At 43.9% G+C, this 25,186-nt stretch overlaps 1 protein-coding gene across 5 annotated transcripts in view; it reads left to right on the forward strand.

The window, feature by feature from the left end:
- The window catches only part of FBXO28 (F-box protein 28), a 38,142-nt gene that overhangs the window by 10,836 nt on the left and 2,120 nt on the right, over positions 1 to 25,186 (forward strand). Inside the window, exons 2-5 of one of the 5 annotated variants that reach the window (XM_042975744.1) lie at positions 528 to 637; positions 4,034 to 4,172; positions 11,505 to 11,700; positions 13,939 to 14,027. In XM_042975744.1, the coding sequence (XP_042831678.1) occupies positions 528 to 637; positions 4,034 to 4,172; positions 11,505 to 11,700; positions 13,939 to 14,027 (534 nt within the window). Of the gene's footprint in view, positions 1 to 527; positions 638 to 4,033; positions 4,173 to 11,504; positions 11,701 to 12,474; positions 12,951 to 13,938; positions 18,560 to 23,921; positions 24,046 to 25,186 lie in introns of those variants that run through there. The other 4 variants (XM_042975746.1, XM_042975743.1, XM_042975745.1 and 1 more) reach the window with 4 other exon arrangements.

Here is a 25,186-nt window from a genome sequence, read left to right on the forward strand (position 1 = left end):
GAAAAACCTTTTGAGAGGCGCCTGGGTGGCTCGGTCAGTTCAGTATCCAGCCTCGGCTCAAGTCACGATCTCACAGCTTGTGGGTTCGAGCCCCTCGTCGGGCTCTGTGCTGACAGCTCGGAGCCTGGAGCCTGCTTCGGATTCTGTGTCTCCCTCTCTCTCTACCCCTTGCCCCTCTTGCGCGCTCTCTCAAAAACTTAAAAAAAAAAAAAAGTTTAAAAACCTTTTGAATACGTTGATCTTCATGACTATAGTTCTGACCATAGTGGTGGGGATACATTCAGAACATTCAACAAATAGCCAAAGGTGAAATATTCCTTGTCTACACTAATATTAATTTCTTAACGTAATGTTGCAAGAGTTAGAAACTATGAGGCATTCGCCCGTATATACTGATTCAAAGATTCAGACGGCAAACGAGGGGGCAGCATCGGCACAGAGCACTTGCAGCTGACAGGAGTCTAGGTTAATTGTTGTTTATTTGGTTTTTACTTTTTAAAATTCTTTCTCCTTCTTCCTTCCTGTAGGTTTGTAAAAGAATGGACTTGGTCTGCCAGAGAATGTTGAATCAGGGATTTCTAAAAGTGGAGAGATACCACAATCTATGTCAGAAACAAGTTAAAGCACAACTTCCAAGGTACGCTGTGGCTAGTGACGGCAGTAATTTACAAGTGGGGATTTTTGTTCGTTTCTTGGTTGTTTCTGTTTTTGGAATTTATGTCATCTCTACACCCAACATGGGGCTCAAACGCATGATCCTGTGATCAGGAGTCACAGCCAGGCACTCCTGTTTATTTGGGGTTTTGTTTTTTAATCTGGGTAAGTTGACGTGTTACACGGTTTCCAGATTTTTGTAGGGAAGGGTACCCAGGTCACAGTAAGTGATTTTGACCCTCATTTGTCCACCATTTCTGTTCAACATTTTATTGGGGGTTGTAGCCAGGGCCGTCAGGCCAGAAGATGAAATAAGAGGCGTCCAGGTTGGAAGGGAAGAATTGATATTCTCTTTTCATAGGTGACATGATCTGACACGTATGTGATCGCGTACATAAGGAGCCCACTAATGGTTAGAGCTAATAAACACGTTCAGCAGGGCCACAAGATGTGAGATTGATACACAAAAAGGAGTTGTGTAATTGTATGTACTAGCAATAGATGATCCAAAAACCAAAGTAAAACCGTTCCAGGGTGCAGGGATGGACAGAGTGGATGAACAGGAGTGGGGGATACAGACTTCTGGTTACGGAATGAGTAAGTCATGGGGATGAAAAGCACAGCACAGGGACTCTAGTCAAGGGTACTGTCACGGCGCTGTGTGGTGCCAGACGGCAGCTCCACTTGCCGCGAGCGTGGCATAAGGTACAGAGACGTTGAATCACTACACTGTGCGCCTGAAGCGAATGTAGCACTGTGTGTCAGCTAGACTCAGAAAGGGGGGTGGCTCCCGGTGGGCTCAGTTGGTAGAACATGTGACTCTTGGTCTTGGGGTTGAGTTCCAGCCCCACATCGGGCGAGAGCTCACTTTAAAGAAAGGACCAATCCCAGGGGCACCTGGGTGACTCAGTCGGTTAAGCATCCAACTCTGGCTCACGTCATGATCTCGCGGTTTGTGGGTTTGAGCCCCCCGTTGGGCTCTGTGCTGACAGCTCGGAGCCTGGGTCCTGCTTCGGATTCTGGGTCTCCCTCTCTCTTTCTCCGCCCCTCCCCCTCTCGTGCTCTGTCTCTGTCTCTCTCAAAAATAAATATATTTTTAAAAAGGCAGTCCCATTTACAGTACCATCAAAAAGCATAAGATGTATGTAATGCCTGTAACAAAAGATGACTTGTCCCCTGAAAACGAGAAGACATTGGTAAAGGGGATTTGAAGAGACTTGAAAGAGACATCTCACGGTCACAGATGGGAAGACTTCATACCGTGAAGACAGCAGTTCTCCCCAAGCTGGTCTGCACATTCACTGCAAATCCCGTCAAAATCCAAGTTGTCTTGTTTTGCAGAAAATGACCGGTTCGTCTTGCAATTCTTACTCCGAATAACCAAAGCAATCTTGAAAAGGAGGAACAAAGTTGGTAGAGTGCTACCTCTTCCCAGTATCAAAACTGACTGCAAAGCCACAGTAATCGAACCAGTGTGTTGCCGACACAAAGACAGACATATGGACCAACGGAGCAGAACTGAGAGTATGGAAAATAGATCCTGATACGTTTAGTCCGTTGATTTTCAACAAGGACGCAAGACCACTCGGTGGGGAAAGTGATGTTTTCCACAGATGACACCGGGACACTTGGGTGTCTGTGCGCCAAGGAATGAACTTGGACCCCTTCCCCACACCGTCTACGAAAATGAACTCCAAATAGATTACAGATCTAAGTGTGAGCGTCAGGGCTGGACGATAAACCCTTAGATGGAAACAGAGTCCTGACCTCCATAAACTTAGATTAGGCAGTGGTTTCTTTGCTAGGACACCAAAAGCACAAGTAACAGAAGAAAAAAGTCTGGACTTCATCAGAATTTTAAACTGTGCTGCAAAGGACAACATCAAAAAGTGAAAAAACTACCCACACGAGGGGAGAAAATATTTGCAGCTCATACATCTGATGAGGGACTTGTGTCCAGATTGCGCGAGGAACTCTTAGAGCTCAACAAGAAACATAATTGAGTTAATCCACTGACAAATAACCCAATTTAAATGTGGGCGAAGGGCTTTAGTAGGTATTTCTCCGGAGACGATAAACTGAAGGCCGGCACACACGTACGGGGGCTCAGCATCATCGGTCAGCAGGGCATTGCCCAGCGGAGCGCTGACATAGCGCTGAACACCCACTGGGACGGCTGAAACAAAAAAGACAAAACGTCTTGGGAAGGATGTGGACAAACCGGAACCTTCACAAATTGCTGGTGAGATCGTACACTGGTTCTGCCACTTGCGAAAACACTTCGTTCCTCAAAAGGTTAAACATAGAATTACCATGTGACCCAACGATTTCACTCCTAGGTATATAGTTAAAAGAAATGGAAGCATAACCACACAAAAAAATTGGGACACGAGCATTCAGTGCAGCATCATTCATAGTAGTCAGAAAGTGGAAACAACCCAAAAGTCATCAGCCGATGACCGGATAATCAAAGTGGTGGCGTGTCTATATGATAGAATATTAGTCGGCCACAGAAAGGAACGAAGCCCGGGTACACGCTACAACGCGGCCGGGCTGGGGGAAGCGTGCTGCGTGAAGGAAGACGCACACAAGATGCTGCAGGCGCTACCCCTCCGGATACCTGAAGTGTCCAGAATAGGCGGATCCAGAGAGACAGAAAGGAGACCAGCGGTTGCCAAGGGCTGGGGAGTAGGAGTGACTGATGACGGTTATGGGCCCTCTTTCTGTGGTGTGAGAACGTGGAGAAGTTAAATCGTGCTAATGGGGGCACAGCTCTGTGAATAGACTAAAAGGCATTAAATTATACACATTAAAAGCGAATTTTACATGTGAATTACTTCCCAGTGAAACTGTTTAAAAATTTAAGTGAGCTGATTTTACGGGTAAAAACATACAGTTCACTTGTCTCTGTGTCCCTTTGTAATTCTTTCCTTTATCTGATTTTTCTGATTCAAATGGCCATTCGGCTCGATATAGCCAAAACACAAGGAAACTAACATTTTTTTTCAAGTATTTCACCAGTGCGTACTGGTCTTCGGCAGGGATTTCTGGATATAGCGATTCATTGATCGTTGGTTACAGTTAAATGGTGACCCGACTGTAGAGATCTGAAGTAACATGTAAATGTTCAGACTATTTCAGTAAGGCTCTTTTTTTTTTTTTTTTTTTTTTTAACTCGAGTGAGAGAATCCTAAGCAGGCTCCACACTCAGTGCAGAGCCGAGCACAGGGCTCAGTCCCACAACCCTGGGATCAGGACCTGAACCGAAATCAAGAGTCTGATGCTCAACCGACTGAGCCCCCCAGGCGCCCCAAGGCATTTTCATTGCTTAACATTTTGGTCCACAGTACTTCGTTCATGATGCTTTCCTTTATTACAGGAGGGAGTCAGAAAGAAGAAACCACTCGTTAGCTCGCCACGCAGACATTCTTGCCGCCGTCGAAACAAGGCTCTCACTGTTAAATATGACTTTCATGAAGTATGTGGATTCCAATCTCTGTTGCTTCATCCCAGGAAAGGTAAACTAGGATTGCTTACGTAGGACAGCTGGTCGCTCTGCTTAAGCTGAAATTACTAGAAAGCGATTGTTGAAGCGTCCGAGTTGTTCCTGCCTCTCTGGACTGAGTTTCTGTGAATGGATTTGTTTAGCTTCGGTGCCGTAACTGATATAAATACGTCCCGTATGTGATCTTCATGTTCAAGATTCACGTTAGGAAGCGAACAGCAGAAGCCCTGCTGTGCTCTCGAAGCTTGTTAGGAAGTTTATACTGCACCCCAGTTAATACACTGTTTCCGTAAATATGAAGGAAAAAAAGAGTTCGTGCTGAAGAACACATCTGTGAGCTTTGTACTCCTTGTTAAGAACAGCAGAGAACAAGATAGGTGTCTTCCCCGCCTTCAACTGTTCTAGTTTGGGGGTCGGGGGAGGGGGAGGGGGAGGGACAGGCTGATGTGGTCGTGTTTGAGAAGTGCTTCCTGAAGACGACTCAGAAACTTGCAGGTTTGGTAAGAATAGATGGTCACTGGATAGCGGCACACGCAGGGCTGAGGAAGAGAGTTGTTTAACAGGTATAAGTCTCCTCTGGCATATTTACTGTCCCCAAGGTAGCTGCGACTCCAGCCCTCCATGTGCCTGCCACTCCTGCTGCTGCGGACAAGTACTGCAGCATATATGACTCCGGCGTAGCCTCTCGTTGCTGGAGTGGAGAGTAAATTCAGGCGCGGTCTGTATCTGTCGTGTGTGGAAGGCGTGGAGAGTGAATGATAGTAGCAGAAGATGCCCTTACTGTGGTTGGAACCTAGTAAAATTAAAAAAAAAAAAAATTTTTTTTCTGTCATCTCCATGGGTCATGAACACTGCTAATATTTTCTATATACTTTCTTCGGTTTCAATTTTCTGTGAGTTTATGGGAAGGATTCCATTTCTTATTTTATTTGAAATAGTCTTTTTTTTAATGTTTATTTATTTTGAGAGAGAGACTGAGTAAGTGGGGGGGGGGGAGCAGCAGAGAGAGAGAATCCCAGGCAGGTTCCACGCCACCTGCACAGAGCCTGACGTGGGGCTCAATCTCACGAACCATGAGGTGACCTGAGCCAAACTCGAGAGTCGGATGCTTCACCGACTGAACCATCCAGGCACCCCTGGAATATTCTTCAGTATATCTCACTTCCCACGTACTAGCTACAGATTCTTTTGTGGGGTACTTAACTGTAGAAGGTGACCAGTCGGAAACATCAGATTCTGATTCTTACGCCAGATTTTGTCCAGATCTGCTTTATAGGCCTTAACACTGAAGTGTTCTGGGAAGTCCATTGAACTAGCATAGGTTGTCCCCTACAGTCTCCTGGGTTTTTTTTGCATGTCTCAATGTGAAGAATATGGATATTTAAGAAACATCTTACAGTTTTCATAACCTCAAAACCGATTCAGCCAATCGTCACCAGGCAGAGGGGAGTAGTTTGTGCTAAGTGCACGTGGCCTGCAGAGCCGAAGCTGGTCGGTGTCTGGCCTTTACCGATGTCTCCAGTCTTGGTTCTGAGTGACCAGGATCACAGAATTGGAATGCTGGTCTTCGCTATCTGAATGAATAAGGTCGGATCCAGATGAGTCCTGCTGGTTTTTGCAAGTTTTTGTTGACTTTTCGCTCCGTTTCTGTAGCAGAACAGCAGCCGAGGCAGCCACGGCCGAGAAAGTGTGCGGTTTTCAGGTGCAGTAGGCCCTGGGCGCCTTTCTGCGCCCCCCGCGGGAGAGCAGGTGCGAAGGAGCCCGGTGCCCGGCTTCCCCTGGGGTCCAGCTGTCCGCCCGGCCCTGTCCCCAGCCGTTGCCCTCCTCTTACATTCGCGAACCACTTGGGATTCGCAGAGCGCTCGTCTGTGCCCGGACTCGTGTTCCGGTGGGAAGAGAACCACGGCCTGGCGAGCGTGCAGGGAGTGTGCAGGGTTTGGCAAAAGCTACACTCGAGCCTTCTGATTTCCCGGTTGTGTTCTTTACCATTTTCTCCCATTTTTTCTTAGTAGTGCCCGTGTCCTCACAGAAACTCACCCTGACTACTACTCCTCCTGTAAACCTGACAGACAACCCCACCAGAAAACAGAAACGAGTTTTGTTATTATCGCGCTTAACTCATCTCGGGTTATTTTGTTTCTTAAAAGTGCCATCTTGGGGCGCCTGGGTGACTCTGTCGGTTCAGCGTCCGACTCTTGACCTCAGCTCGGGTCATGATCTCACGGTTTGTGGGTTTGATCCCCCCTGCTTGGGATTCTCTCCCTCTCTGCCCTTCCCCCACTTGCACTTTCTCTCTCAAAAATTAAAAAGTTAAAAAAAAGTTCAGGAGTTTTCATACTCTATAAGGGAACTCGTTTCTCTGGTTTGTGTAGAACATATGCACTTTGTTAGAATTCAGGTCTGTAGTAAGCAGTTCATTCGCAAATTACTCTTTCATGAGCTACTTAAGTGAATCTGGGTCATATCAACGTTGTAGTTTAAATGAGAACACTTGATTTGTATCAGAATTTTGGGATTTTACACTAACGGCTGGAAAAAAAGCTTTGTTAAAATTATTCTCGAAAGAGCAAATTTACTCTTTACGTCAGATGGTAGGTTCAGGATGGCAGACTGAATACATGTTTACCTCTGACCCGTCCCAAAGCTTGCTCAGATAGCGAAGGAGCTAATTTTAAAGAGGAAAAAAAGACCGAGACCCGTGAGAGCGAGGTCAGGAGAGCGGAGCACCAGAAGTCTGGGAGCTGGAAAGTACACGAACCAGTGGCAGCAGGCCTGGCAGAGCGGAGGAGTTTAAACCCTAGCTGGGCAGTGGGGAGCTGGGAGGCAGCGCCGTCTGCACAGCCAGCCTCTGGAAAGCTCCAGGCACCGGCGACAGTGGGGCTGACACAGGAGGCTGAGTTGCAAGTCTATATTTAAAAATGATTTAGGGGCTGCTGGGGGCCTCAGCCGGTTAAGTGTCTGACTCTTGATCTCGGCTCAGGTCACGAGCTCAAATTAAGCCCCAGTCGGTCTCTGAGCTGACAGCATGGAACCAGCTTGGGATTCTCTCTCTCCCTCTCTGCCCCTCCCCCGCTCGCACACTCTTGCTCTCTCTTTCTAAAAAATACAAGATAAAAATAAAAATGATTTCAGCCTACAGGTCCCTTCTCCAACTCCTCACAGCTAGGTCATTGCCTTTCTACTGAGCGAAAAACCAGGTCTGACGGAAGGGGGTTAAGATGGCGTCTCTGGACGGGGGCGATACTGGTAACGGCGTTAGGAGAAAATCTCTAAAGAGTTCAGAGCAGTTGGGAGTTTGCCACTGTCCTCCCTGGGGAGAGATCCCCAAAGTTTTCCTGTAAAAGGCCAGGCGGTACGTGTTTCTGGCTTTGCAGGCCACATGGTCTGTCACAGCTCCTCCTGTCTGGGGAACAGCCGTGTACGACACTCGGGGAGGACACGTGTGTGCTTGTGTTCCCGTGAGACCGCTGCGGGTCCACCAGGGCCGCAGCTGCCGACCCCAACCGCTCTGTTGGTCCTCCGTTCATCTTCTCTCAGAACTGAGAGCTTGCAGATACCGGGCTTCCCCCCGCGTACGGTTTTCAAGCCTTCTGACCTGGAAGTCCCACTTCTTACAGTAAGTTCATGGTCCGTGTTGGCAGTTCACACATGCTGAGGCACACACGTGAGCAGAGGCCAGCTAACCGTTCTGGGACATGGAAGGAGAAAGACAGGGACAAGTCCCTGTTCTTAAGCATTACTAGGGGCCCCGGAAACACTTCTGCTGAAACATGCTGGTTCCCCAAAGTCAGGATTTTCAGTGTAAGTGATGATGCGAGGTCATGAGTCTAGATTTCCCTCGAACAAACTTCAAATCTATGCATTAGGTTTTGTTGGTTTGTGTTTAGTGTTTTGGCCGGAGAGGCGGCGGGGGACCGGTGGGGTAGCATTTTTTAATCTCTTCTCATTTTGGCGACTTCTTGTCTCGATGCAGTTTCACATTCACGCAGAAATTGCAGGAATCGCACACTGAGCTCTGTGTGTCTCTTTTCCACATCCGGCAATTGTTTACTGTTTGTCCGTCCCGTTTGTTTCACTCTCTCTCTGAATCTGGCTTTTTTTTCTGAAAATAGTGGAGATATTGTGATCCTTTATTCTGAAATATTTCCATGTATTTCCTGAGAAAGCACATCTCTCTTACTGAGCAGCACAGTCATCAAAATCAGGAAATGTAACTTTGATAAGGTAACACTTCCCCGACAGCCCACGTTCAGATTTCATCCCTGATCCAGCGATAACCCTCCCTGCTGCTTTTTCTCCATCCAGAACCCAGCCTGGGGTCACGCGTAGACTTTACCTCCTTAATGTCCCCCCTGGGACAGTAGTGTCCGCCCCCCCATGGGAGTAGTCCCCTGTGCTGCTTTTGTGTTGTCTCGATCTTCACCTTTTTTAAGAACACGGGTCCCTTATTTTGAGAAATAGCCTTTAATTTGAGTTTATCGAATGTTTCCAGAATGTTGTTTTTTTGTTTCTTTTATAATTGATTTTAACATGAAGACACTCTTAAAAATCAGTGTTATTTAGGAGCATTTCTTCCCTTTACTGTACTTGTCCCAAAATAAACAGTCCCCGAGCCTTTACATTGAAAAAAGAAGAGGGGGTGCCTGGTGGGCTCAGTCGGTTAAGGTCTGACTCTTGATTTTGGCTCAGGTCACGATCTCCCGGTTCATGAGTTCAAGCCCTGTGTCAGGCTTTACGCTGTCAGTGCGGAGCCTATTTGGGATTCTGTCTCTCCCTCTCTCTCTGCCCCTCCCCTGCTCATGCTCTCTCAAAATAAATAAACTTTAAAAAAGAAAGAAAGAAAAAAAGAAGAATCAGTCTGTTCTCACGTTGACTTTTGTGGCCGCCCCACCCGCTGTCTTCGCTAACCAAGGGGTTCCTATGAGCCGTCTGTGTGCTCCGGTCTTAAATGGGAACAGAGAGTAAAGAATCACCAAACTGATACAAAACACAATAAAACAGGGAAAACACCTTTGAGGAAACCATACAAGAATATAAAACTTAAAGAAATTGTGACTAATACTTTTTTTTAATGTTTATTTTTGAGAGAGAGGGACAGAGCACAAGTGAGGAACGGGCAGAGAGAGAGAGGGAGACACAGAATCCAAAGCAGGCTCCAGGCTCTGAGCTGTCACCACAGAGCCTGATGCTGGGCTCAAACCCACGACCTGAGCCAAAGTCGGACGCTTAACCGACTGAGCCCCCCAGGTGCCTCTGAAACTGACTAGTATTCTAAGAGAAATTTTAAAAGGATACAGTCAAACACATGCCACGTACAAATCTTCAGAAAATTTTAAATGCACTTCAGATTTTAAACTATGAACAAAAATGTTTGATTAAAGGGGTAGAAGGGAAAAAGATCTCAAGTACAAAAAGATGGAAAGTGAGAAAAAATGAGGACACAGGAGGTTCAGTTTTCTGATAGGAACTTTGCTGAACAGTGGATTAAACAAGATAGAAATTCTCCCTCCCTCACAAGAGTCTGAAGACTTAAATCGTATCCATAATATGTCATTTACTGCTGTGCCAGTGTAAACATGAGCATGACTGGATTCTCCCCAAACCAGTATTACGCTATATGTTAACTAGAATTTAAATAAAAATTTGAAAACAAATGAAGTAAACAGCACGACACAGTGAGCTGCATGTTCTAAAGATATGGTGGTCCCTCACCGTATCTGGTATGTATCCTACTTTTAAAATATTTTCATTATTTTTATCATCTCACGCTCAGGTAGGACTCAGCATGTGGCACATCTGAAAGCTGTAGAAACAGCCAGTAAGAGTTTAAGCGACCAGGGGCGCCTGGCTGGCTCGGTCAGCGGAGCACATGACTCTTAACTTCAGGGTCGTGAATTTGAGCCCCACGTTGGGTGTAGAGATTACTAAAAAAAGAAAAAGAAGATTGAAGGAATGATCTGCTGAGAAGTAGAAAATCAAAAGTTACTAAAATAAGAGAGTTTAAGTGACCAACCTGTCGCCTGTGATCTCTCCAGGAGACCTCAAGACTCATTCCGCCATTACATTCTTGCTGCTAAAGTAATTAAACCCAATTAGAAAGTGAAATATTGTGAAAATTGGGTAAATACCGTGTTTTCTTAATAAGTGCCATTGCAGCCACTGGTAACCGAATGGGAGAAGCGTTGTGGGGCCAGCGTGCCATGGTCATTCCTCCTTCATCTTGTCCTTTGCATATAATTTTTGGAAAGAGAATGTTCTTAATTTTAATGAAAACATGAATTATCCCACTCGACTAAAATAATCTGTATGTAGTAAAAGTTAGAAATGTTACCTTTTTTAATGTATCTTTATTCACTTATTTTTTTTAATTTTTTAATATTTATTTTTGAGAGAGAACGAGTGGGGGAGGGGCAGGGAAAAAGAAAGAGAATCCGAAGCAGGCTCCACACTGTCGGCACAGAGCCTGACGTAGGGCTCGAGCTCACTTGTGAGATCATGACCTGAGCCGAAGTCAGATGCTTAACCGACTGAGCCCCTCAGGCACCCCCAGAGTTTACTTTCCCTAATGGAAGACTTGAGCAAATTGAAAGAGATAGCTCGTGTTCACAATATATTTAAAAGCCCAGATACACTAAAGAGAATATGGTACGAATGAGTTGACAGGTGTGATTTATCAGTTCATTCTAGGGATGAAAGCTGAGGGTGGAAATGCAGGTTCAGCTACGGTTCCAGTAAGAGAATTGGGAGCCAGGGTGGTCGGAACGGTTTCTCCTCCGTGTTTGCCAGGCCTGTGTTTCCCCCACTGGCAATTCCTCGTGAAGGGAGGAGTCTCTTGCTACCCTTTGGGATGGCGGGAAAGTGGGGTCTGGGGACACCTCATTCCAGTCCACAGCCGGTCTTACAGAAACAGAACCCAGAGGATCGAGCCCCTGCCGACAGCGAGAGGAAAGGACTATGGGAGGCACTGGGGCCGGGGTGGGGGGTGGTCTGGGGCTGGAGCGAAGCGGCTCGGGGGAAATGCCTCCACCTTGGTCACGCATGGGACGCGCCGTCCCTCTCCGGTCCTCCGGTGGGTCCCGAGGCTCGTGCCCCACCCGTGTGTCGCCCGGTTTCACTGCGGTCTCCTTCAGAACAGGAACTGTATTTTATTCATGCTCGCTCGGCCCCAGCGCCTGATACGGAGGATCTGTAGAAACGTGTGCGAATGAAACGCGGGGAGCGTTAGAGCAAGCCCAGCCCTCTGGTCTCTGTGGGGACCGGAGGAGGGGCCGGCCCTTCTCTCCTTACTCGGCCATTGCCTTTTAAAAGCAAACTTGAAAGTGCTAAGGAGAACTCTTTACTTTAGGTGATCGACGAGATTTATCGTGTGTTGAGATACGTCAATTCTACCAGAGCCCCTCAGCGAGCCCACGAAGTGCTTCAAGAGTTAAGGGATATTTCCTCCATGGCAATGGAGTACTTCGATGAAAAGATCGTCCCAATTCTAAAGAGGAAATTACCAGGATCAGACGTCTCTGGAAGACTCATGGGCTCTCCTCCAGGTATCCTTGTTTATTATATGTTCGGTTTAAAGTAACACGCGGAGTTTTGTAACTCACTTTTCCCCCCCATTTAATCATATGTCTTGACTTTTTCTGTGTGTAAATGTGTATCTGTAACACGATCATTAATGATAGATTGATTAGAGACCGTAACTTGTATAACTGATCCACTACCGTTAAGTACATTTGTCTCTAGTTTTTCAGTATTTAAACTACACTTTGAAGAACAGTCTCGTGGCTAAATCTTTGTACATATCCATAGCTACTGACTCACAATACATTTGTTAGAATTTCTGGGTGAAGAGCTATAGATATAGGGAGTTTTTTGTTTTTTTGTTTGTTTCTGACTAGTTAATATCCATTATGCTAAAACAGAATTAAACATACGAGGAAAAAAAACCCAAATTCTTCATGGAATATTCAGGTAATTATTTCAGTCCCCAGGCTGTCTGGCTGCTACTTTAAAAGACAAGGTGCATAAAGCTATTTTAAACACTGTCACTTCTTCTTTGGTAGCTATTTTGCAAAAGTACATCATAGCCTAGAGATTTGTGCCTTTACTGAAAGACCAAATTGTTCAGAATATCTTCAACCCTTGCAAATACTTCAAATCAAGAAAAACTTTCAGTAAGACATTTTGTTTTGTTTGGATTAGTTAGCTCCCTGGAGTACTCAGTGGGGTAATCGAGTGGCTCTCTGTAATTTAATAATAAAGCCTACAGCATCTCAGCGTCAATACGTCAGTTATTTATTGAGTACCTGTTATGCGCACAGCACTGTACTGTGTCCTGTGGAGACTAAAAGGAAGTGTAATACGTGGTGTCTGCTCTCGAGGATCTTACTATGTCCCCAGGTAAGATATATGCAGACTCAAAATGAAATTATCGCCGGCAAGAGAAATATTTTAAAGAAGTGTCCATTTAAATGCCAAACAATTAGGACAGACAGAATCTTAAGGAAGATAGAGTCGTTGTTGACTGGTCTGATTGAGAGTTCACAAGAGGTGAGGATTGATCGAAGCCTCGATGTGGTTCGTGGAAATCAGATAAAGGTAAGCAGAGAGAGGAGGAGGAGGGATGTGTCAGTCGAGGAAAATATCCTGCTTATGTGTGTATACAGGAGAAAGTGAGATGAATGCAGGGTATGAATAGATCCACCATTCTTGTAGAAAACAAGAGGTAACTTTTTTTAAAGGTAGATTATAATAGTGGGTTTTTTTTTTTTTTTTAAGTTTATTTGTTTATTTTGAGAGAGAGGGACAGTGAGCGGGGATGGGGCCAAGAGAGAGGGAGAAAGAGACAGAAGGAGAGCCAGAGAGAGGGGAGAGAATCCTAGGCAGGCTCCTGTCAGTGTAGAACCCTATCTATGCTGGGCTCAAACTACTGAACTGAGATCATGACCTGAGCAGAAACCAAGAGTCACATGGTTAACAACTGAGCCATCCAGGTGCCCCGAGGATAGTGCTTTTTATGCCGATGTTACATTCTATTCCTAAAACAGAGTGATTCCAGATCCTTCCTGCATGTCAGAAATTCTTCATGATCATCACGTGTGATGTAGCCCCCCTTTTTTAATGGCATCTCCGTTTGGCTAAAGTTGAAGCTTTTACATCTAAGTGCACAGAGGACTTACGAACATGATAGGCCTTGGGGCGGGTGCCTGGGTGGTTCAGTCGGTTACGTGTCCGACTTCAGCTCAGGTCACGGTCTCATGGCTCATGAGTTCGAGCCCCGCGTCAGGCTCTGTGCTGACAGCTCAGAGCCTGGAGCTTGCATCAGATTCTGTGGTCTCCCTCCCTCTCTCTGTTCCTCCCCTGCTCATACTCTCTCAAAAATAAAGATTTTTAAAAAATGTTTTTAAGATCGGCCTGTACTTTGAAGTCTAACGTTTGTATTTGCACGTGAGAAATAAGACAGAAAATAATCGTATTCTAATTTTACTACTTTTGTTTTCTTAGTAGGTCTTAAAACGTTTTATAATACTTAGGACAGGTTTATGTCAGTAAGTGCCCTTCTCCACGTGCTGGCGGTGTGCATCGTGTGGCAGGAACAGGAGGATCAGAAGTCAGATTCCGGTATTGTTAAGTTAACGCAGTAAACCGAGTGGGCTTTCAAGAGGCAATGGCGGGAGCCCTGCTACGATGATACCCCGCTTCAAAATGAGCCTCGTTACTGAAGTGTTGCCAGGAGTGAGACGTTTGAAGTGATTGACTGACCGCTTGAAACTCTCCCTCCACAGTTCCGGGACCTTCTGCGGCCCTCACGACCATGCAGCTCTTCTCCAAGCAAAACCCGTCGCGACAGGAGGTCACCAAGCTCCAGCAGCAGGTGAAGACCAACGGCGCGGGGGTGACTGTGCTCAGGCGGGAGGTGTCGGAGCTGCGCACTAAAGTGCAGGAGCAGCAGAAGCAGCTTCAGGACCAGGACCAGAAGCTGCTGGAACAGACGCAGATCATCGGCGAGCAGAGCGCGCGGCTGGCCGAGCTGGAGCACAAGCTGCGGGAGGTCATGGAGAGCGCCGTCGGGGACGCTGCGGCGTCGGGGCACGGCGAGGAGGCCCCCCGGAAGCGGAAAAAGGCTGCGGAGGCCACGGACTCTCTTAGGAAATCTAAGCGGCTCCGGAACCGGAAGTGAGGCGGGGCGTGCCTGGAGCTACAGAGGGGGACCAGGCCCGGCAGCGTTGGCGGTGACGACGGTGGCGGGAACGGTGACGCGGCCCCAGACGCCCAGTTGGCTTCTCGGGCTTTCGGGACACCTTCCGCCGGAACCCTCCGGGCTGGGACGCCGCGTCCCCGCCTCCCGGTGGGACCGACGCACAGATTCTTTTTACTTTGCAATAGATTTGTACTAACCAGACCTGCTCTATCATGTTGAGGAGTTCACTTTTTTCTGTGCGGATGGTGTTTAAAGTCGGTTTATTTGTCCTGCGTATATGCACATTACAGAAGGACCTGAAACAAAGTCTGGACAGACTAGAAGTTAAGTCAAATACAGAAAACGTCCTGTTTCACTTGAAAGAAGAGACCTACTTTTTAAATGGACAGTATCTTGTTTAAAAAAAAAAAAAAAGCTGACCTTTTGTTATAAGTGACCTTTGTCTGGAATGTCTGAAAAGTAGTAAATGCTTTTTGGTATTGAAGTAATGGGTAACTAAGACGGACTTCCATAGCGTTGACTGTAGAAGGGGCCTCTACAGTATTGACTATCTATTTTTATAAACTACTGGCAAGGGACTTCTCCAGTTGTTAGATACATGTTTTCAGTTCTCTTTGGGGGCCATGGCCTACATTTGCATGGATGGATGCATGCATCGCCTAGCCAGCTCACTTAAACAGCTCTTGCACTGGTATTGATCTGGAACCTCTGTACTTCTCCACTTTTTAGAGCAGCAGCGGTTTCTTTCAGCGCTTCACGCCCTCCACCCCGGCAGCTCGCCTCTAGGGAGGAATCTGTCGGTCCATTTGCCCTCCGGTCTTACAGGAACGAGAGGGCTCTGAAGCCCATCGCTTTGTCTGTTCTCTGTAGGGTTCAGGTACACTGGCCAAGGCAGAAGCCCAAACTCCAAGACTCTATTGATGTCGGACTCTGGTGACTACAGGTATCCCTTACTCACCACCGTGTGTGCTCACGGAGCCGTGTGGCGATCACCACGGCGGTGAGTAGGGGACCTAGCTGTGGGATGCAGTTTTGCCATTGAAAGGAAGCTCATTGAAGAAAATCGTACAGCGAGAAAGCATTTTGATCATTTCGTTTCTGGGGGATGACCCGAGGGAAGCTTCTAAATATTAATTTCAAGCTTTCCTTATCCTACAACTTTAAACAAAAGCTTTAATTTTCGTTTGCACTCCTGTTTTGAGCGTGTAACTGGAAAAGCATGTCTTGCACTGTTCACCCTTCTAAGCGGTCACTTTAACAACCTCCAGATTGTGTGCGGTGGTTATTTCCCCCAGTTGTATATTTTTGAGACATTCACCTCTTACTGTCCTAGATTTATTTTAATGTACTAAATTATGTAGTTATTATTTGACTGGTGAGTTCTTTTAAACAACTGTTGCCGTGGGCTTCAGTTATTTAAAATAAGTTTAGGTGTAATATAGAAAACTGTCCCTTTCCAGGTGGGAGTCTGACACCTGCATAAAACCTAAGGATTTGGTAAGTCCCTTAGTTGAATAAAAGCACAAGGTTACCACCCTTTTTATCCGTCCAACACGACATGGTTATGCATCCTTTAACCTCACCAAATGGAACTTTTTCTTATCCATTTTTAATATTGTCCTTACATAATACTGTCCTTAGATTTTGGTCCATTCTATGTCTGACTTGGAAACTCCATTGACAATGTTGTGTGTTTGCAATGAAACACCATAACATCCAAGTGTTACATGGTTTGTTGGGAAGGTAATTTTAAAATAAAACAATTTCCAAAAAACATTTGTCAGCCAAGGTCATCCATAAAAGTCCCCGTCTGGAACTCATTTTCTCAGCAGGTCTCGTTTTTGTAATCCTAGGATTTAGCCATATTGTCCTAACTTTGGAGCAGGCCTACCGGAATACTCATGGCCTTTACTAGTCTGCTTTCCTGGTAATAGGAAGACTCTTTAAAGTAACATGTTTACAGGTTTACAAAGTCGGACCCTGATGCATCAAAGGATAGAACCTCAGATGATCAACAGTTGTTAATTGTTTCAACTTTTCCAGGTTCCTTTGTAAACCACATCTAGATCCCCTAAATGTATGTGTGGTCTTCCATTAGTTAACATGAGTGTGTGGCTTCCATAACAGGCATTCACACTATCAGAAGGTAGATTTTTCTGTTTCAAGATCCACATTTCCAGAGGACACGCTTATAATCACGTGTCACGAGGTCAGTGCCCGTAGCGGTCGGGGATGAAGCACAACACATTCATCAGCGGTTTGTTTAAGGCTTCAATCTGGCCGAAGATCTCTCGCTGAAAAGCACGTTAGGATAGCGCCTTGACCAATTTGGTGGCTGTTGTACTTGCTTGTGGATAGCGGTATTTAAGGTTCAGCAGATGCCAAATTATTGGCATCAGCTAAAACTGGCACGTGGCGGCAGGAAAGGTGTAGATGATCCTCCCGCGCTGGAGCTGCCTCGCCCCGTGTCAGACGGCAGGCGCTTCGGTGCTGCGTGTGAGTTGTGTTGTCCTGGGACCGCCCTTCACGAATCACCCTCGGCTGCTTTTCAGGGGAGGCTTCTCTATCATAATGGGTCGCGCCCACTTGTAAACTGGGTAAGGTGAGCACCATAGACATAGACACGTGTGGAAAGGCGTAAGAAGGAAATGACGGGGACTTGCCCCTGCCTCCCCCTAACGGAGCCATAATCTGAAAGACGGATTATTTCAGAACCCGAGGTTACAGAACCTGCTGCTTTTCAGTTCCTCTTTTATGTTCAGAGCCTGGAAATAATGAGGCAAACACAGTTGTGGTCAGAGTAATTAATCACACTGTTTTAAAAACTATTGGGTGCCATCTGGTCTAAAGCCACTGGTTTTGGAAGCAGCTTTTTTTTTTTTTTTTTTTTTTTTTTTTTTTGGTAAAACGTGTTTTTTGGAGTACTGAACTTTACAGGGGCTTGCCTTAATCTCTAGTAGTTTCAAGATGTATGCGCTGTTATTCTACTTGTTAAAATGTTAAAATGTTCTATGTAGCCCCGAAGGTGGGTAAAACAGTATAAGTAATGCCTAAATAAATAAGCTAAAGGTGTCACTACAGCTGAATTTTTTTTAGAAGAAATGGACACATGAACATAGGTTATGTGTAATAAACAAAAATTATGGCACCTGAAGATTGCACTATTTTATGCATTATTTTATATGCCACGTCATAGCCCGCACTTTAATCTCCAAAGAAACGATGTATGATGTCCCAGTTGTTCCTTATTACTAATAACCTTTTTCCTAAGACAGGGCACTTAACTCTATTTTCCTGAAATAGTTTCTTGGAGGTGGATTCTTTTCTTGAGTTCTCTATTTCCTTAGCCATAATATTTTCTAGGATCTAGGAACTCCCTATCTTGTCTATTTCCAACAGTATATAATTTTAATTTAATGTGATGTAAAATCTCATACTTGGTGATCAGCACACTCTTACGTCCTGCCCTAGCAGTGAGTACCCATTTGTTAGTATGTACCAAACCCTCTAAAAATACCATGCAAGTACGATTTGAAGCCAAGAATAAAGGCATTCTGAAAGGAACGTCCTCTATGATGCAGTCTCTTGGGAATGACTATTTCTAATCTATAATATAAAGTCCCAATTCGATAATGCCATCCAAGTTCTTGAGATCAGAGTCCCTTTAGTCCATGAAAGGTTAATTAGTAGGTTAAAACTCCTCTGAAATAACAAACATCTGTAGCCTGCCGTCTGAGGTCGAATCTTTTCAAAAAATACTAACATAAAAAATGAAACTAGCAATTAGTTGACTGCTGCTTACCGTTTTATTTTTAATAGCAGTCCATTGTATTCGTGGTAAGTATGATAGGCTTAAGGCCGGCCTTTTCCAGCTTCCTAAGAATCTGTTAAATTCCTAAAATTCAAAAGTTAAATCCAAATTTTTCCTGTTGTGTCTGAAGAGAATGATGAGATTTACACGCTTACTGGTGATTAGGTCCACTGCCAAAGTATATGGTCCATATTCAAAGCTATTACCAAAAGTTGAGAAGTGTTTAAAATTCCTTTATGTGGTACCATGTCTGTTTACTTATGCTCATGAGCAACAATAAATTACTAGTTTACCTTCTGGAATTTTAATTGTTATAACCGAATTCAATTATTGGAAGTGAAAAGCACCTCCCGGTCACACAACAGGGTACGTAAATAAATGTGTTGTAACCAGTGCTACTTGTTTTCTTTGTATTTCATGCACAAAAGGTTGTGGAGCTCTGCTTCCAACAAGCTATATTCCTAGCTGTCGCGTCCAGAAGGACTGCTGTGTGTATGTTTTCCGTATGTTCCTACAGGCTTCACAACTGCCTTTGAAAGCAGGGTTTACTCTAGCTGCAGAAGCTAAACACAGGGTAGGCAGCATATCTCCGGGATTATACGAGCAAGTGCCTGAGTGGGATTTGAACACAGACCTGCCTGCCTCCAAAGCTCAGATACTTCCTGCTACACTATACTACATTCTGAAGCAGCTGGGAGCTCTGAGACCCTAGAGTATGTTAACTCTTAAGTTTAATAGTAAGTATATATAGATGAACATTCTATACAGCTACTAGAAGCAGCCAGTGGCAAAATCACTAATGTTAAGAGTAACCTACGGAACTTACTATCTCAAAACAGCTGGGCTTGGAGAAGACAACTTTTGTCCTAAAGTTTTTTGGTAATGGGTTCACCCTAGATACACAGGCGAAACATTTTTAAGGCTTCTAGAACCTCTAGTCCTAAGAGGCAGTCCTAACAGTAGATGGGGTCTGAGGCCACTAACACAAGTCCGTAGTTGCCTTACTACATGTTGCCAAACAATTCAAAAGAGTGATCACCACCAGTTCATTTGCCCTGCCAGGGAAGAATATTCGTCCTCTTTTCAAAACTCCCTCCAGCTCTAAAACTACTCAGAATTTCAATGAAATGAACATATACAAATCACTTTCACAAATTGGATTTCATGAAAATTTAAAAGTTTTGTGCATCAAAAGACCCTATCGACAGAATTAAAAGACAATCCACAAAATGGGACAAAATACTTGCAAGTCATAAGTGGTTAATATCCACAATATATAAAGAACTCCTAAACCCCAGTGATAAAAAACAAAATTAAAACCCTGTAAGGACTTGAATAGGCAGGTCTCCAAAGAATATGTACAAATGGCCAAGAAGCACATGTAAAGATGCTTATCGCCACCCATTAGGAAAATACAAATCAAAACAATGAGATACCACCTCACATCCACTATGATGGTTACTATATTTAAAAAACAAAAATCTGGGGCACCTGGGGGGCTCAGTCAGTTGAGCGTCTGACTTGGCTCAGGTCATGATCTCATGGTTCATGGGTTCGAGCCCTGTGTTGGGCTCTGTGCTGACAGCTTGGAGCCTGGAGCCTGCTTGGGATTCTGTGTCGTCCTCCATCTCTGCCCCTCCCCCACTCATCCTCTCTGGCTCTCTCTCTCTCAAAAATAAACATAAAAAAAATAAAATAAATGAAGGATGTCTGGGTGGCTCAGTCAATTAAGTGTCTGACTTCAGCTCAGGACATGATCTCACTGCTGGTGGGTTCGAGCCCCACATCGGGCTCTGTGCTGGCAGCTCAGAGCCTGGAGCCAGCTTCGGATTCTTTGTTTCCCCCTTTCTCTGCCCCTCCCCCCCCCATTTCTCTCAAAAACAAACATTTAAAAAAATTAAAAACAAAGTATTGGCAAGGATGTAGAGAAATTGGAACTATCCTGTTTTGTTGGCAGTAATGTAAAATGATACAGCTGCTGTGGAAAACAGTGTGGTGAACCTGCAAAAAAATAAAAAATAGGAACTTCTGGATTGGTGACCATGTGGAGATGTGGAGAGGGTCATGTGCCTGGAGGGGGCACAGAATTCCAAGCCCTTGACCCATACCTCACCCTGTGCATCAATTCCATCTGGCTCTCGGTTCATATCCTTCGTCACATCCTTTAATAAGTTGGCAAACATTAAAAAATTAAAAATAGAATTACCACGGGATCCAGCGATTCCAATTCTGGGCATATAAAAGAATCGGAAAGCAGGGGCTTGAAAAGATATTAGCACACCATGTTCATGGAAGCAATTCACAATAGCAAAAATGTGGAAGCAACCCAAGTGGCCACTGACGGATGCATAAGCAAAACGTGGTGCATGCACACAATGGAATACTATTCAGCCTTCAAAAGGAAGGAGACTCTGACACCGGCTGCAACATGGATGAACCTCGAGGGCATCGTGCTGAGTGAAATAGCCAGTGACATAGGACAAATACTGTGATTCCACTTACGCAAGGTACTTGGATGAGTCAAAATCAGACACAGAAAATAGAATGATGGCTGCCAGAAGCCGGGGAGGGAGTTTCAGTTTTGCAAGATGGAAAGAAACAGTCCTGAAGTTTGGCAGGTGGTGATGGTTGCACAACATGAATGGACTTAATATCACTGAACTGTACACATAAACCATGGTTAAGGTAGTAAATTTATGTTGTGTGTATTTTACCACAGTAAAAAAAAAAAATGAAATGTTGGGAATAAAAAAAGCATTGACAGCTATAGATCTCCCTCTAAGTACTGAGTTGCTGCGCCTCATCACGTTTGGTGTTCTGTGTCTTTTTTTTTTTCTTTTTTTAAATTTTTTTTTTCAACGTTTTTTATTTATTTTTGGGACAGAGAGAGACAGAGCATGAACGGGGGAGGGGCAGAGAGAGAGGGAGACACAGAATCGGAAACAGGCTCCAGGCTCCGAGCCATCAGCCCAGAGCCTGACGCGGGGCTCGAACTCACGGACCGCGAGATCGTGACCTGGCTGAAGTCGGACGCTTAACCGACTGCGCCACCCAGGCGCCCCACTGTGTCTTAATTTTCATTCAGTTCAAAGTTTTTTTCTAATTCTCCTTGCGACTGTGTCTTTGACCCAAGGGTTATTTAGGACTGTGTTGTTTAATTCCCACATATATGTGAATTCCCCAAATTTCTTTCTATTTTGACTTTCATTCCATTGCTCAGAAACATTGTATCATTGCAATCCTTTTTACTTTCCAAAGCTTAGTTTATGACCTAAGATGTGGTGTATCCAAGAGGATGTTCCATGTGCATCTGAAAAGAATACATATTCTGCTATTTTTGTATAGAGTGCTCTACAGATACTTTTTAGGTCTAGTGGGTTCATGGAGTTTTCAGGTCTTCTATTCCCGTGTGGATCACGTCTAGTTGTTCTCTCCATTATTCAAGTCTCCAGCTATTACTATTGAATACTTGTCCCCTCACTTCTATCAGTTTTGCTAGCATTATAAAATGTCCTTTATATTTCAAGTCTGTTATGTCTGATATTTGCAAAACCACTCCAGCTTTCTTGTGGTTGCTGTTTGCATGATATATCTTTTCCCATCATTTTATTTTCAAGTTATTTGTATCTCTGAATCAGAAGTGCGTCTCTTGTAGTCACTATATACAGATAGTCCCCAACTTAAGATGGTTCGGCTCACGATTTTTCAATGTTATGATGGTGTGAAAGCAATATGCATTCAGTAGTGCTTTGAATTTTGAATTTTTATTTTTTTATTTATTTTTTAAGTTTATTTTGAGAGATACAGAGACAGAGTGAGTGGGGGAGGGGTAGAAAGAGAGGGAGAGAGAGAATCCCATGCAGGCTCCCCACCGTCAGCACAATAGCTGTCAGCACAACTGGACGTGGTACTCAAATCCATGACACTGTGAGGTCGTGACCTGAGCCAAAACTGAGAGGCAGACGTTTAACCAACTCAGCCACCCAGGCGCCCCTTGAATTTTTATTTTTTCCTGTGTGAGGCAACACTGTTAGGTGATGCTTGGAGGCAGCAGTGAGCCACAGCATCCAGGCAGCCATGTGATCGTGAGGGTAAACGACTGATACACTTAACCATTCTGCTTTTCACTTTCAGTACAGTATATTCAATAAGTTATGTGAGATATTCAACACTTTATTATAAAATAGGTTTTGTGTTAGGTGGTTTTGCCCAACTGTAGGCCAGTGTAAGTGTTCTGAGCACCTTTAAAGTATGCAAAGCTAAGCTATGATGTTCTGTAGGTTAGGTGTAACCTACAAAAATGTATTTTGACTTAGAGTTCATATTTTTAACTTACCGTGGGTTTATCAGGACACAACCCTATTGAAAGTCAAGGAAGATCTGTGGCTGGAGCTTATTTTTTTATCTAGTCTGTCAATCTCTGCCTTTTGATTTGATTCTTTAATACATTCACACTTAATGTTATTACTGAGATAGCTAGATTTATCTTTACTATTTTTACTTTTTGTTTCTTATATGTCTCATGTCTTTTCCGCCCTCTATTCCTCCTCACCACTTTCTTTTGTATGTAGTGAATATTTTCTTGTGTAAAGTTTTAATTCCTTTAATGATTTTTTTTCACTACATGTTTTGGTTATGTTCATGGTGGTTGTTCTGGGACTTACCGGTAATATACAACTTACTTATCAGAATATTTCAAGTTTACTGTAACCTAATTCCAGTGACATATAAATGTTACTCCTATATAGTTCCATTGCTTTTTCCTCCACTTTGTGCTATTATCGTTAAACATATTACATCTGTGTATGTTACAGGTCCCAAATACACCATCATAGTTGTTAGTTTATATGATTTTATGCCTCAGAAAGAAACTGAGAGGAGAGAAACTGTATATAGAGTGTGTTATACTAGCCTTCTTACTTACCATTTTCATTCCTCTTCATTGGTTTCTGTGGATTTGAGTTACCATCTGGTGTCACTTCCTTGATCCCAGGGAGCTTTGCTCCCATCACATCTTTTGTGCTGTTATTGTTAAATATTTTATATTTCTATATGCTATAGGGCCAACAATACAATTATATACATATTGCTTTATAGGATTGCTTTTTAAAAAACATTTTTATTTTACTTTTTTAAAGTTTATTTATTTATTTTGAGAGAGAGAGAAAGAGAGAGCAAGCATGCAAGCAGGGGAGGAGCAAAGAGAAGGAGAGAGAATTCCAAGTACACACCGTTAGTGTGGATCCTGATGTGGGGCTAGAACTCATGGACCGTGAGATCAAGACCTGAGCCAAAACCAAGGGCCAGACGCTTAACCAACTGAGCCACCCAGGTGCTCCTACACAACTGCTTTTTAAGTCAGTTAAGAGAAGAAAGTAGAAGAAAAAAAGTGTTTATGCCGTCTTTTATATTACTTAGCTTTTCTGATGTTCTTTATTTTTTCACGTGGACTCAAGTTACATTCTGGGGTCACTTACTCTCAGCCTGAAGAACTTCCTTTAGTATTTCTTATCAAATGACTCTTTGAGCAACAAATTCTCTCAGTTTGTGTTTATCTGGAAATGTATTTTACCTTCATATTGGAAAGATAGTTTCGCCAGATGTAAGATTCTTAGTTGCCAGGGTGTTTTCCCCCAGTACTTTGAATATGCCATCCCACTGCCTTCTGGTCTCCACTGTTTCTGATGAAGAGTCAGCTGTTAATGCTGTGGAGTCTCCCTGAATGTATTGAGCCACTTCTCTCTTGCTCTTTCCAGATTTTCTCCTTGTCCTTCGGCATTTACCACGATGTGTCTGGGTGTTGATCTCCTGTTTTGTCCATTGAGCTCGTGAGCTTGGAGTCCATTGTGCTTCTTGGATGTAATAATGTTTTTCATCAAATGTGTGTAGTTTTCAACTATTCTTTACTTGAAAAATTTTCCTACATTCCCATTACATGTGTATAGATTATCTTAATGTTGTTGTCTCACACTTCTCTTAAGTCTCTATTCTTTATGTATATGTGTGTGTTAAAATGTACATAATTTACCATTTAACCATCTTTAAGTGTATAATTAAGTGGCATTAAGTATATTCACAATGTGGTACAACCATCGCCACTATCCATTTCCAGAACTTTTTTTTTATCACCCCAAACAGAAACTCTGAATCCATTAAATGATAGCTCCCCTTTCCCTTCTTCCTCCAGCCTTTGTTAATGTCTATTATTTTTTCTTTGTCTATGTCTGGCCAACTTTTATACTTTAACCACAGCAGCTCCCTTTTTATCAGGCTTTCAAGAAGTTGTGGGGGGGTGGGGTTGGGAGCAACTATTTAGCTTAAATATATCATTTGAAGAAAATTACTGCCTGGGGAAAAAATAGAAAAATATAAGCCAGGTGGGGATGAGAATGGTGATGAATTTCATTCAAAAGGATTTTTTGAGTAACTTTGTGGTTGGAAACTGTCCAAATTGAAATTTGATATTCAGAACCTGATAGGACAAAGAAGACATACATTCATGCCTATAGGCACATGAAAAGATGTTCAACAGGGGCGCCTGGGTGGCTCAGTAGGTTAAGCGTCCAACTCTTGGTTTCAGCTCAGGTCACGGTTTGTGGGTTTGAGCCCCACATCGGGCTCTGTGCTGACAGTGTGGAGCCTGCTTGGGATTCTCTCTCTCCCTCTCTCCCTGCCCCACCCACACTGTCTCTGTGTCTCTCAAAATAAAGAAAGAAGGAAGAAAGAAAGAAAGAAAGAAAGAAAGAAAGAAAGAAAGAAAGAAAACCAAACACACACACACACACACACACACACACACACACACAAAGATGCTCAACATCACTCACCATCAGCAAAATGCAAATCAAATCTACAATGGAATAACACCTTACACCTGTCAGAATGGCTATTATTTAAAAAGCTGTTTTCTTGTTTTATTTTGATACTTTTGCAAAAGCATTCCTGCAAAATGCTTCATCTCCAAAGAGATTCATGGAAAGGACTCTGAAAAGTACAAGTTTCTGATAACTTTAAAATCATA

The sequence above is a fragment of the Panthera tigris genome, chromosome F3 (assembly GCF_018350195.1).
Source record: "Panthera tigris isolate Pti1 chromosome F3, P.tigris_Pti1_mat1.1, whole genome shotgun sequence".
Taxonomy (NCBI): domain Eukaryota; kingdom Metazoa; phylum Chordata; class Mammalia; order Carnivora; family Felidae; genus Panthera; species Panthera tigris.